This window comes from Carassius auratus, chromosome 22 (assembly GCF_003368295.1).
Source record: "Carassius auratus strain Wakin chromosome 22, ASM336829v1, whole genome shotgun sequence".
NCBI lineage: Eukaryota > Metazoa > Chordata > Actinopteri > Cypriniformes > Cyprinidae > Carassius > Carassius auratus.
Window position 1 is genome coordinate 218,057 of NC_039264.1, and position 14,574 is coordinate 232,630.

The following is a 14,574-nucleotide window of genomic DNA, read 5'->3' on the forward strand; positions in this document are numbered from 1 at the left end:
TTTCTTCTGTTTTTTATGAGAAAATGTTCCAGTACGTAAGTATGACTGTTTACTTTATGTAAATGGATAATTGAAAACAATAAACATTTAACATGCCAACCGGTTGTGTTTGTATTCTTAACAATACACAAATTAACAAAAAAAAATTGACTCACCAAGTGTTAACCTAAACAAAAATGGTGAGAACAGGATCAACACTTAAACAATACACAATCAATTACATACACACACATACCTGGTGTTAACTGGTGTTACATTGCGCAAAACAAATATGTGTTGTTGTATTAAAAGTCTATGCATGCCTAGTGTGTTGTGTTCTAAGTCCAGTGCCAGTCTCTAGTCACAGTGCCCCACTGTGACAGTTATGACCGCACACATAAGCCTTGCCACAAAGAACCAGTTAAAGTAATGATTATGAATGTGTTTAAATTAGCAAAGACTCATTGTTTAGTAATAAACTGGTGTTTTCTGTGTCACTGCTAAGATGAAGTTGACGATGCAGACATGCCATGAACACCAGAGAGAAATGCACATTTCATATGGATTACATATTCAGAGAGTAGCCTATTTGTTTTGGTTTGAATATGTTCGTTTAAAAGTAGACATTTCAAGCTTTCTGTAATATATTGCCTATATTTCTTTTTAAACCCACCGAATAAAAGATTTAGACACTACCTGTCCCAAAATGTCACCCAAAGTCTACAGCTTTTTTCTTAGCTATATCAGAATCAAGAAAAATGAATGGGGCTAACTTGTTCCTGCAGTCGAGCGATATGAATGTGTGTGATGTACGGCATGATAAATGCTCGTCACTTCTGCTGCCCAAACTTTGTCAGCCTGTGGATCATTTGGTTTATTGTAAAACGATTGCACTGATTTGCATGTTTCTTGATGATGCGCTTTTTTCTGTGGTACTCACATGCACCATGTCGCTTCACGTCGTATAAAATTTTATTAAAAATATTTTTGGATGACTCGTAATTTCGGATCAACCCGCACATCTCTGGTCCACACATCTGTCAGCTCTGGCTACCCTGGAATATCCCACACATTGCATCTGCTACACAACTCATTCTGGAGGTCCTCAATGACTAAAGATGTCACTGCCTATGTCAAAGCCTGTCAAGTCTGTGCCCAATCCAATACCCCCAAGGAATTGCCATCAGGACAGGTCATGGGTAGCTGCCAGCAACATTCTGGATCGTTCCCGCAAGGAGGCCTGTTACCGAGCCAGACCCGATCGACCGGCACCATGACCACGGGGATTTCCACGCCAAGTGCCAGAAGGCACTCATAGGGAGGGGGATTCTGTAATGCCACACCAACAGAGGGAACCTTCACCTGAGTACCACTCCCTCTGCTTCTACAGTCACTTCCTGTTTGACACTGTTTAACAGAGTCAGGGTGTTCCCACTTTGTGAAGTATTGCCAGTTTACCTGCCTTACCAAGCGGTTTTCCATTGATTATTCTGACTGCCTGTTTGTGTATGAGTCTGCCTGTTTTCATGTTCTTGCTTCTTGAATTGCCCCATTGGATTAACTGCCTGATTGGGCTGATATTTGTGTTTGATCTTTTCGCCTGCCTACTCGTCTCTGCCTTTTGGACTGCCCTTGTGAATGTTGAAAGATCGGACTGCCATTGCGGTACTGACTCTCTAACTGGTTTAACAAGTCTGTTTATAAGATCTTTCCCTAATAAACTTCTGCAAATGGATTCTAATACTAAGACTTGTTATAGCACTTGTATATCACTGCTCTTTTGTTGATTTCGATTGCTTCCATTATCCCCATTTGTAAGTCACTTTGGATAAAAGTGTCTGCTAAATGTAAATTTATAAAATACGAACATATGCATGTATATATTTAATAAAAACATGTTATGTTTATATATGAAATATTTTTATATAAGATATATAAATATGTATATACATGTAAATATTTTCACTTATATACAGATAATAAATGTGTGCGTGTGTGTGTGTGTACTCTGTATTGTGCTCATATATACACATATATATATATATATATATATATATATATATATATATATATATATGTGTGTGTGTGTGTGTGTGTGTGTGTGTGTGTGTGTGTGTGTGTGTGTGTGTGTGTGTGTGTGTTTACAAAAACTTTTATTTTGGATGCAATAATTTGGTGATTAATAATCTGACAGCATTACTATAAATTTGTGTTGTCAGATGATTAATCCCCATTAATCGCATCCAAATTAAAAGTTTTGTAAACATATGTGTGCACTGTGTATATATAAATACAAACATTTATTTATATTCTATATAAATATATTTAATTAAAAAAACATAACAAATTTTTCTTAAATATAAACATTCATGTGTTTGTATTTATAGATACATAATAAATATACACCGTATATACACATATTATAATTTTGTTATGGAAAATGTATTGTTTTCTGGGCAGCTATAGACGGGGACCCGCCTGACTCCATATTTTGTTTTGTTTTAGCTAATTTAACACTGGTATTGATTCAAACTTTGACCTAAATTGCGTCAGACAAGCTGTTTGCTGATCGTCTGAACTTTGCCTGTCCTTTTGAGTTTGAAAACACAAGATCAGCAAAACTTTGTTTATTTTCTGTGATGTAAAAGAGGATGGACATCTGAAAGTAAACTGAGATGAAGATTAGGGGAGGATTCGCACAAAACCAGATAAATATCACAGTTCACTCACATTTAAGACATTCTAAAGGATAATATTGTCAGCTTTTCAGTGAACTTATGAGGGAAATGGCAATCAAATTAGTTTTGTTCTGTTTGTGTTTCTGGCGTCTGGATGGTAAGTTTGAAGTGGGTTTTTATTCCTTCACTTGTTTCGGTTCTGATATAATGTAACAAACTAGTTGTTAGATTAGTCAGAGATAATTTTTTTAAAAAATTTTTTACCTTTAAATCAATTCAAGTGTGAACTTAGTAATAAAATAAATATGAAGCTCAAATACCCAACAGCATAAATTTTAGTGTGACATTAAAGATTAAAGTAAAATCATCTTCATGTACATTAATTGCCAAAAGTGATGTCTGGAGGGGATTGGTCTGTTTATTTGTTTGTTTTTCATCTCTGCAAGTGTCAAACTCTGTTCTATGTTTTGTCTATATTTTGCTTTGTGACTGAGTTTCTGTCTCCCGCATCATTGATTTAATCCCAGGTGTTTCCTGTGTTTCCATTGATTCCAAGTGTGTCTAGTCTTCCCATCACCCTGTCCTGTATAAATAGTTCCCCTTCGAGGGAACATCTAACTGCGTCGAACTACACTTTGGGGGAAGCCCCTCAGCATAGCGCCTCTAAAGTATGAATGAAACTGAGCCAATCTTGATTGGTGTTGCGTCATGATGAAATGTGTGACGGCATATGCGGAAGCTATAAAAAGGACGCCGGCACACAACAGAGACAGCTTTCTGTTCTTCAGCAAGCGCTCTCTGTCTTGTTTGTCTTATTTGGTGTTGAATTGTCTAATAGTCACAAGCATTATTATGGCGAGCACAAGCAGTTTCACGAGGTGTGTGCATCCCTGCCCACGTTATATCACGGGTGGGGACACACACCGTATGTGTGTGCATTGTTTGGGAGTGCAGCATGCGCGGGCAGCTCTCGAGGGGGCTGCTTGCGAGGATTGTGAGAGATTGCCAATCCATGTGCTGCGCTCCCGCCTGGCCGTTTTCGGTGGGGATGGCCAGGCTCGCAAGCTCCGTGGTGCAATGCTATTCATGGGGCTCGCAGATGGATCTGCAGGGGAATCTCGAGACTGCCGAGGCAGGCTCTCGTGATTCGTCCACCAGTTCCAATGCTCTCTCGCCTTGCGCGGCAGCCCGCCCCGCGGCTTCTTCCGCACGAGTGGAGAGCCTGGTGCTTGAGCTGTCTGCTTCTGCTTCTGTGCTCAGCATCGAAGGCGGGGATTTTGGGGATGACTCGCCACCCCGTGTCCCCGCATATGAGGTGCTATTGTAGGTTGTCTCTTATGCAGTGGCCCGTCTTAATATCAGTTGGCCACAGGAGAAGCAGGAAACGCTTATTAAAAGCAAGTTGGACGAGCGTTTCCTTCAGCACAGAGAGCAACCTCGTCATCGGGGTTATGGGATGATGCCTTGGGTGGAACAGCCGCTTGCCACTTATTTAGCCGCCGAGTCGGCATCGTCCCTAAAAACCCCAGTGCTGCCCACTAAACCGTGCCATGAGACATCTGCGTTAGTGGGCAGGGCTTATATGGCTGCGGGTCGGGCTGGCGCTAGTCTGCATACAATGGCAGTACTGCAGGCATACCAGGCCGACCTTCTTAAAGATATCGATGAGGGTGAGGGTCCAACTCCGGAAATTTATGGACAGGGAATCCGGGTTCTACAGCCGCTACTTCTTAGTTCCCAAGTAGGATGGGGGGTTGCCTCCAATAATAGATCTCAGGCACTTGAATCGGTCTCTGAGGAGATTCAGGTTCAAGATGCTTACTATTCCCATCATCGTGAACCAAATTCAATCCGAGGATTGGTTTGTCACGATAGATCTGAAGGACGCATACTTCCACATTTCCATCCTTCCGTCTCACAGGAAGTTCCTGAGGTTCGCCTTTGGGGGCGAGGCGTACCAATATCAGGTTCTTCCGTTTGGCCTAGCTCTTTCCCCTCGCACATTTACAAATTGTACGGATGCAGCTCTAGCATGGCTGAGGCTTCAGTGTCTCAGGGTTCTCAATTATATCGACGACTGGCTGATTCTAGCCCAGTCTCAAGAGCTGACAGTTCGGCATCGAGATGTTGTCCTTGCCCACATCCAGAGCCTAGGATTGAGACTCAACATGAAAAAGAGTATGTTGGCACCAGCCCAGAGAACCACGTTCCTGGGAGTGGTGTGGGATTCGGTCACGATGCGGGCACAATTGTCTCCTGCACGGATCGAATCCATCCTGGCCACGGTGATCAGGATAAAGCTAGGCCAGGCCATCACTGTAAAACATTTCCAGAGAGTGTTAGGTCTCATGTCAGCAGCATCCAATATCATTCCATTCGGTCTCCTGCACATGAGGCCATTGCAGTGGTGGTTGAAAACCAAGGGGTTCTCCCCAAGGGGAAACCCATTTCGCATGATCAGTAGGGATGGGTACCGAAACCCGGTATTAAACTGGCCCAGGGGCTAAATTATGAAAGAACGTAGTATCAGTAAGATCTGACGGTACCGGTTCTGCTTTCAGTACTGGAGGAAAACAATTTATATACTAGGCTATGTATTTTTGCTTAATAATGTTGTCGTGCATATTTAATCTCGCCAAACATTTCTAATGTGCGAACGTATTAAGACGTTTGTCTGTGAGATCTGCGTGAACTCTCATGCACGCCGCGGAGGCTGTCTGCCAGTCACACACACACACACCACAACTAGAGCACGCACATGCATTAACTGTACGTAAACTCCTGCTAAATAATAAAGAGTGACGATGGTGAAGAGATTTGCTTAATGTTATCGTGCACATTTTATCTTACCAAACATTTCTAATGTGCGATCGTATTAAGACGTTTGTCTGTGAGATCTGCAAGAACTCGCATGCGCGCCGCGGAGGCTGTCTGTCACAGTCACACACACACACAAGAACGAGCGCGGTACACGCATAACAGTACGAAAACTCCCGCTTATTACAAAGAGTGACGATGGCGGAGAGAGCAAAACGTTCCAAAGTGTGGTTATACTTCACTAGAGTTAATGCTGACAACCCTCGTTGTCATAAGTGCAAAACAATATTTGCATGTAAGGGCGGAAACACAAGCAATCCGTCAAAGCATCTTTCAAAGGTGCATTATGTGTATCGACTGCCTAGCTAGCTCGTCTCTGGGTGTTGCCCCATTTAAGTCAGGTATGTATGCTAAAATCATGTTGAATCACGTTGTTCACGTCATTTAAAATAAATGTAAAATCTCAGTGGTTTGCTAACCTTACGTAGAAATTCTGTTGATTTCTTTTGGGAAAAATGAGAATGAAATCAACATATTTTCTACTTGTTTTTAAAATTCCAAATAGGGAAAAATGCACTTAACTTAAATGCACAGCACCTCAAGTTAGTTTACAAAATAGCCAATTGCCACATTTTGCAACCTTTTTATTTATATATATATATATATATATATATATATATATATATATATATATATATATATATATTTTTTTTTTTTTTTTTTTTTTTTTTTTTAAGCTGCAGCTACTATGAACCAACCAACTCCTCCTAACACCTCTGGTCCAAGACAAGCCCATTATTAATTTTACATAAAACAAATAAAGAAATGTTAATTCTGTTCTCAACTTGTTCTTAAAAAAACACACACACACACACAACACAAAGTACCGATAAGAATACTGTTAAAGTACCGGACCGTTAAGCAGTATCGGTAAGAGTAGCAATACCTTTAAAACCTTAACGATACCCATCCCTAATGATCAGGGTTACGCGCAGATGCCTTCATTGCCTATCTATGTGGAAGAGAGCTTGGTTTCTGTCCCAAGGTCCCGTGCTGGGAGCGTCATGTCGCCGGAAAGCCATTTCGACAGACGCCTCCCTCATGGGCTGGACAATAAGTCGGTGGTGGCCTATATAAATCATCAAGGGGGTCTGAGGTCTCACCCTCTATGCAGATCCTCTTGTGGTCCCAAGGGAAATTGTTGTCTCTCAGAGCAACATACATCCCAGGGAATCAGAATCAGGGAGCAGACATCCTGTCAAGGCAGTGGCTGAGGCCCAGGGAATGGAGACTCCATCCCGAGGTGGTGGAGTCAATATGTCAGAGGTTAGGCCCAGTGGAAGCGTCTCGAGAGATGACTCACTGTCCACTGTGGTTCTCCCTCACACATCCAGCCCCACTGGGGTTGGATGCCATGGTACAGACATGGCCGATGCTGCGTCTGTATGCCTTTCCCCCGATCGCTCTGCTTCCTGGAGTTCTAGAGAGAGTTCGTCGCAACGGCATCAGTTTATTATTGGTAGCCCCATTGTGGCCGGCCCGAGTATGGTTCTCAGACATAATATTATTCCTGGATGGTCCTCCATGGGAGCTTACCATCAGGAGGGACCTGCTGACACAGGCAGAGGGCTCAATACTTCACCTTCGGCCCGAACTATGGAAACTGTGGGTCTGGCCCCTGAGGGGGCACAGTACCAAGAGGCCAGCCTGTCAGCAGGAGTAGTGGAGACCATACTCAGCTCTAGAGCTCCCTCCACGAGGAAATTGTATGGCCTAAAATGGAATGTTTTCACTGTTTGGTGCAGAGAGCGTGAGGTGGACCCAGTTAACTGCCCAGTGGCTTCAGTGCTGGAATTCCTCCAAGATCGTTTCTCAGATGTTCTTACCCCGTCCACTCTCATGGTGAAAGTGGCTGCCATTTCGGCTTTCCACGCTCCTCTGAGTGATGGGCCTCTGGGGAGACAGCCGTTGGTCGTACGTTTCCTCCGTGGGGCTTGGAGGATAAGACCTGCGGCTCGTACCAGGGTTCCCACTTGGGACCTGGCGGTGGTTCTCGGAGGGTTGGTTCAGGCTCCCTTCAAACCGCTGGAGTCGTCTGAGGCCAAGAACCTTTCCCTTAAGGTGGCTTTCTTGTTGGCCATTACTTCTCTTAGGAGGGTAGGAGATCTCCAGGCACTCTCTATATCTGATGGGTGCCTGGAGTTTGCTCCAGGCGACATCAAAGCCATCCTACTTCCTAGGCCAGGCTATTTGCCCAAGGTGCCCTCTAATGGGGCACGGCCTACAGTTCTGCAGGCTTTTCATCCTCCACCTCACGTGACGGCAGATGAGGATAGACTTCATTTGCTCTGCCCTGTCAGAGCTCTGAAAATATATATCCAGAGGTCCTCCTCATGGCGGAAGTCAGACCAGTTGTTAGTTTGTTTCAGGTCCTCAAGAAGGGGCTTCCTGCTTCCAAACAGACCATTAGCAACTGGATTGTCCAAGCTATATCTATGGCCTACCAGGTGCGCAATTTTCCTTCACCTCAGGCTATGAGGGCTCATTCTACCAGAGGCATGGCATCCTCTAGATCCCTCCTCTCAGGGGCCCCCATCCAGGAGGTCTGCGATGCAGCAGGATGGGCCACCCCTCACACTTTTATTAGATTTTACAGCCTGGACATTCCATCGACCTGGCACCCTTGTGCTCTCGTCCTAAGTGTGCCTGTGCACAGCTTCACACTAGGACAGGCAGGGCTCATTGTGGCATAGTGGGTACTCGTTCCCCCAAAGTGTCATTCGACGTAGTTCGATGTTCCCTCGAAGGGGAACGTCTCGGGTTACGACTGTAACCCTTGTTCCCCGAGAAGGGGAACGAGAACTGCGTCCCTTCGCCACACCTCCCCCTGCCTGGGAGCACTTGCTTCATCACAGAAGCTGTCTCTGTTGTGTGCCGGCGTCCTTTTTATAGCTTCCGCATATGCCGTCACACATTACGTCATGACGCAACACCAATCAAGATTGGCTCAGTTTCATTCATACTTCAGAGGCGCTACGCTGAGGGGCTTCCCCAAAAGTGTCGTTCGACGCAGTTCTCGTTCCGCTTCTCGGGGAACAAGGGTTACAGTCATAACCCGAGAAGTTTTCCCTGTGTTCAGTTTAGCGTCTTGTATTGTTCATTTCTAAATGTGCTCTGTGAGTTTTCCTTGTTGTAAATGAACTTCTCTGGATTGATTTACTCTTCGTCTCCCTCCGTTCCCTGCTCCACACTCCACTAAGTAGTGCACCCCTGACAGCAAGCTGGAATGAACCATCAACATATAAGGAAATATATCATATTTTTAAATATGAGGAAAGTAAAAAAAACTAAAGCATAATCAGATAATAATATTTTGTTGGTTCTCTCTTGTTTATGCATGTATTTCTAATTTCTTTCTATGACAGCCTATGTCCACAAAATTTGGCATGTTTCATTGTATTATCGTTAAGAAAATGATTGACTCCAAGAAAAAACACTGAATTTGCATACAAAATCTGTAACCAGTTTTAAGCAATCTTAATAAAGTTTGAAAATGTCATTTTTAGTAGACATGACATGACTTTTGGCCACTACTGTACCTATTGTTATTATATGTACAGTACAGACCAAAAGTTTGGACACAACTTCTCATTCAATGAGTTTTCTTTATTTTCATGACTATGAAAATTGTAGATTCACACTGAAGGCATCAAAACTATGAATTAACATGTGGAATTGTATATGGTATTATATACATAACATAAAAGTGTGAAACAACTGAAAGTATGTCATATTCTAGGTTCTTCAAAGTAGCCACCTTTTGCTTTGATTACTGCTTTTCTCTTGATGAGCTTCAAGAGGTAGTCACCTGAAATGGTCTTCCAACAGTCTTGAAGGAGTTGCCAGAGATGCTTAGCACTTGTTGGCACTTTTGCCTTCTGTCTGCGGTCCAACTCACCCCTAAACCATCTCGATTGGGTTCAGGTCCGGTGACTGTGGAGGCCAGGTCATCTGGCACAGCACCCCATCACTCTCCTTCTTGGTCAAATAGCCTTTGTCTTCAGTGTGTCTCTACAATTTTCATAATCATGAAAATAAAGAAAACTCTTTGAATGAGAAGGTGTGTCCAAACTTTTGGTCTGTACTGTATATATATATATATATATATATATATATATATATATATATATATATATATATATATATATATATATATATATATATATATATATATATATATATAAGTGTGTGTGTGTTCACTGCATACACTGTGTTCTGCAGATGTGTCTGGTCAGGAAATTGAGTTATTGAAATCGGGAGATTCAGTCACTCTGAAATCTGGTCTTACTGAAATGAAAGATGATGAGATTCAGTGGAGGTTTGCAAAGGAAAAAACTCCACTAGCTGAAATCCTTAAACAGGTCGGCAACCTGACTGTGCGTGTGTGTGTGTGTGTGTGTGTGTGTGTGTGTGTGTGTGTGTTCACTGCATACACTGTGTTCTGCAGATGTGTCTGGTCAGGAAATTAAGTTATTGAAATCGGGAGATTCAGTCACTCTGAAATCTGGTCTTACTGAAATGAAAGATGATGAGATTCAGTGGAGGTTTGCAAAGGAAAAAACTCCACTAGCTGAAATCCTTAAACAGGTCGGCAACCTGACTGTATATGGTGATGTTCTTGATGGGAGATTCAGAGACAGACTCAAACTGGATCATCAGACTGGATCTCTGACTATCACAGACATCAGAATGGAACATACAGGACTTTATGAACTGGAGACCAAGAGTGTGATGATGAGATTCTTTCTTAGTATCATTGGTGAGTTAAATTTATGGTGCATCATCTATGCACCTGAATAAACAAACAATCAAAGAGTAAGGGAATACTAGAATAATCAAATATCTAAATTAATAACATTCTGTATTTTATAGTCATTTGAAATTGGCGTCAGTATAAAAATCAGTCAGTTATTAATCCAAACACCATTCCTGTTCTTTTAATTCATTTCAAGTTTACACTTCAAAAGTTTTTCTTCAGTAAACCATCAGATAAGACTCTGAATCTGTGATGAACCCTGTTTCTGTTTGTTCTCTGTGTGTTTTTGATAATGTAGATGAAATATCAATGAAGGAGGGAGATTCAGTCACTCTAAACTCTGATCTTACTGAAATGAAGGATGATAATGTGATTCAGTGGAGGTTTGGAAATGAAAACAATTTACTAGCTGAAATCAATAAACAGACCGACAGCATGACTGTATATGATGATGTTCTTGATGGGAGATTCAGAAACAGACTGAAGCTGAACAATCAAACTGGATCTCTGACCATCACAAACACCACAACTGAACATGCTGGAGCTTATGAACTAGATATCAATAATGAGAAAAAGATGTTCCTTCTCGCTGTCTATGGTGAGTTAAATATTTGTTCCACCAGTTTTATTTTTTTATCACCATATATTTTATTATTCCACACACTGTTTTGCTTTTTTTTCTGTCTGTTCTGTTGTTTTCTATTATTATTCTTTTGGAGATTACATTTAAAACTAATTACTTAAAGGGTTAGTTCACCCAATTTGCAAAATTATGTCATTAATAACTTACCCTCAGGTTGTTCCAAACCCGTAAGACCTCCGTTTAACTTTGGAACACAGTTTAAGATATTTTAGATTTAGTCCGAGAGCTCTCAGTCCCTCCATTGAAGCTGTGTGAACAGTATACTGTCCATGTCCAGAAAGGTAAGAAAAACATCATCAAAGTAGTCCATGTGACATCAGAGGCTCAGTTAGAATATTTTGAAGCATCGAAAATACATTTTGGTCCAAAAATAGCAAAAACTATGACTTTATTCAGCATTGTCTTCTCTTACGTGTCTGTTGTAAGAAAGTTCAAAACAAAGCAGTTTGTCATATCAGGTTTGCGAACTAATCATTAGATGTAACTGGATCTTTTTGAACCAGTTCACCGAATCGAACTGAATCATTCTAAACGGTTACGTGTCTCCAATACCCATTAATCCGCAAATGACTTAAGCTGTTAACTTTTTTAATGTGGCTGACACTCCCTCTGAGTTCGAACAAACCAATATCCCGGAGTAATTCATGTACTCAAACAGTACACTGACTGAACTGCTGTGAAGAGAGAACTGAAGATGAACACAGAGCCGAGCCAGATAACAAACAAAACATTGGCTCGTTCATGAGTCAAGAACCATTTCTGTCAGACGCGTCCGATTCGAGAACCGAGGAGCTGATGATACTGCACATGTGTGATTCAGCAAACCGACACACAGAGCGTCTGAACTGAACTGATTCTTTTGGTGATTGGTTCAGAAATTATTCTGTGCTAATGGTATGAGCGTGGGTAAACCGAAGGCTTGAATCAAGGGCAATCATCACCAATGACGCCATTACGTCGTTCGCAAAAGAACCGGTGAACCGTTATCTTCAACCGGTTTATTGAATCGAACTGTCCGAAAGAACTACTGGTGTTTTGAAAACCGATGCAACTGGTTCTTCAGTCGTGAATGAGTCAATGTTTTGTTCGTTATCTGGCTTGGCTCGGTGTTCATCTTTCAGTTCTCTCTTCACAGCAGTTCAGTCAGTTTACTGTTTGAGTGCATGCATTACTCCGGGATATTGGTTTGTTTGAACTCACAGGGAGTGTCAGCCACATTAAAAAAGTTAACAGCTTAAGTGATTTGTGGATTAATGCGTATTGGAGACGCAAACTGTTTAAAACGATTCAGTTCGATTTGGTGAACTGGTTCAAAAAGATCCGGTTATATCGAATGATTTGTTGACGAACCGGATATGACAAACTGCTTTGTTTTGAACTGTCTTACAACAGACACAGAAGAGAAGACAATGATGAATAAAGTTGTAGTTTTTGCAATTTTTGGACCAAAATGTATTTTCGATGCTTCAAAATATTCTAACTGAGCCTCTGATGTCACATGAACTACTTTGATGATATTTTTCTTACCTTTCTGGACATGGACAGTAGACCGTACACACAGCTTCAATGGAGGGACTGAGAGCTCTCGGACTAAATCTAAAATATCTTAAACTGTGTTCAGAAGATAAATTGAGGTCTTATGGGTTTGGAACGACATGAGGGTGAGTTATTAATGACATAATTTTCATTTCTGGGTGAACTATCCCTTTAAGTAAACAAACATGGATTTCAATTGCATTACTCTGTCACAACCCCTTTTCTGTTTGTTCTCCGTGTATGTTTGTTTGATCCAGATGAAATATCAGTGAAGGAGGGAGATTCACTCACTATAAACTCTGGTCGTACTGAAATAACAACGGGTGAAATGTCTTTTTGGTTGTATATGAATGAAATTGCTTTAATAGCTAGAACCAAACAATGGGACGACAATATCACTGTGTATGATGATGTTCTTGATGGGAGATTCAGAGACAGACTGAAGCTGGACGATCAAACTGGATCTCTGACCATCAGAAACATCACAACTCAACATGCTGGACGTTATGTGCTCCTGAAAGAGAGAGGACCGATAAATCAGTTATTTAAAGCTCTCAGTGTTTCTGTCTATGGAAAGTAGAGAGCAGATTCAAAAGAGCTGAACAAGAGCAAGCACATATTCACACATCAGAAACATAAAGGATGATGTTATTTCTTAGATTATTCCTCTGATGTTGATGTGGTTAATTTTCAAATGCTCAGATATGCTCAAAATATCAAATGCAAGTATTTGTCTTGGTCAATACTGAAGATTACCAAAGATTCTCGCATTCAGTAATTTTTTATATTTGATTTCAAATGTTCCTCTCTTGCAGTGTTATTATTGTACACTTTCAGTTTAAAGGCTTTGTCTATTTATCTGTCAGATCAGACACACAGATCTCAGTCTATTTGACATCTGTATTTGCTTGCCTTTACCAATAAACTGTTCTCGCTCTGAGGTTCACGAGTGTTTCCATTTTTTATTACATTTATTATGTTGAGCACTTCCTGGAGGAATACTAAGGTAAGCAGTACATATTCATTTTTACATTATTATTAAGCTTATACTTATGAAATGTCATTTTTACTATTTTTACTTATTAGTATTATATTGTTATTTTTGTAGACTTTCTGAAGCAATTCACATATACAGCAAAACATTACAAATTGTATGATTGTACTGAGAGGTGTAGCTACTGTACATTCAAACAGCAAAAGAAAAGAAAAGAAATCCATGATAGCATTTCCACAACTTTCCAAAAGAGGAGTAAATGTAGAGTATGAATGTTTTAATACGTTATTTATATTTTTTTAAATCTAAGATTACGGGATTAAAGTCATAATATTTCAAGAATAAAGTAGAAATTACGTTTACATTGAAAGAGAGCAAGGAAAGATGTAGCTGCAAATCATTTAATACTGGTCAACTGTTTTATAATTTAAATGTTAAATGACTGACAGCTATATCCAGTGATGCAAACTACATAACTTTATTCCCCCTTAAATATGGAGATTTTGAGAGAGAGAGATTGAAGTTGCTTGTGTACCTGCGTCTGTTACTCGGTTCAAACAACAAAACTGAGGCTGTATTCACACCTGTCTTCAACTCAAGTTCAAGTTTTTATCTGATCATTTAAAAATGCTTAAGTACTGTATACATACAGCATGCATTAAAGTCACCATTAAAAAAAAATGTTAAACTCTTATGTTTTTAATGGAATACTATGTTTATTATTAATAATTTATCAGTGTAACTTCATTATTATAATTTTTTATATATTCATGTGCCCTAGTAATATTTAATCAAAAACGTTAACCTCCCCCTCAAAACTCTTCGGATCACGAGCTATGGCACAAGGGTGGAGCTAGTGGTGTGAGGGGTAAATTGAACTCTGGTGGAAAAACTGAAGCTGATGCTTCACTTTAGAGTAATCAATGCATCGACTAGTGCTGACGCAAGCCATGGGGGAGTACACTACCCTTAAAAGTTGAAACAATATTAGAATATAACCACAACATTACTCTTAGGACATCGCAAACTATTGTTTTTTTTTTTCATGTTATTCAGGCAGTGTCTCTTTCTCTTGCGTGCTCTTAGGTATGTGTTGTGTTGTTGATCATCC

The 14,574-nt window shown here is 40.7% G+C and overlaps 1 protein-coding gene across 3 annotated transcripts; it reads left to right on the forward strand.

The window, feature by feature from the left end:
- The first annotated feature begins 2,633 nt into the window (after positions 1-2,633).
- LOC113039295 (uncharacterized) lies at positions 2,634-13,409 on the forward strand. 3 transcript variants are annotated; one of them, XM_026197129.1, is made up of 5 exons: positions 2,660-2,814; positions 9,756-9,895; positions 10,122-10,293; positions 10,589-10,888; positions 12,727-13,133. In XM_026197129.1, the coding sequence occupies exons 1-5, from the start codon at positions 2,757-2,759 to the stop codon at positions 13,047-13,049; spliced, it is 993 nt and encodes a 330-aa protein (XP_026052914.1). In that variant the 5' UTR covers positions 2,660-2,756; the 3' UTR covers positions 13,050-13,133. The 3 variants fall into 3 exon arrangements, with proteins under 3 accessions (XP_026052913.1, XP_026052914.1, XP_026052915.1); XM_026197128.1 differs by lacking the exon at positions 9,756-9,895 and having other exon boundaries at positions 2,634-2,814; positions 9,982-10,293; positions 12,727-13,409; XM_026197130.1 differs by lacking the exon at positions 9,756-9,895 and having other exon boundaries at positions 2,723-2,814.
- The last annotated feature ends 1,165 nt before the right edge of the window (positions 13,410-14,574 follow it).

Excerpts from the sequence above, each read along its gene's own strand:
- LOC113039295 (XM_026197128.1), top strand. The coding sequence starts at position 2,757 with ATGAGGGAAATGGCAATCAAATTAGTTTTGTTCTGTTTGTGTTTCTGG. Across the intron at positions 2,815-9,981 it reads GTGTTTCTGGCGTCTGGATG|ATGTGTCTGGTCAGGAAATT; the intron begins GTAAGTTTGAAG and ends TGTGTTCTGCAG. Across the intron at positions 10,294-10,588 it reads ATTCTTTCTTAGTATCATTG|ATGAAATATCAATGAAGGAG; the intron begins GTGAGTTAAATT and ends TTGATAATGTAG.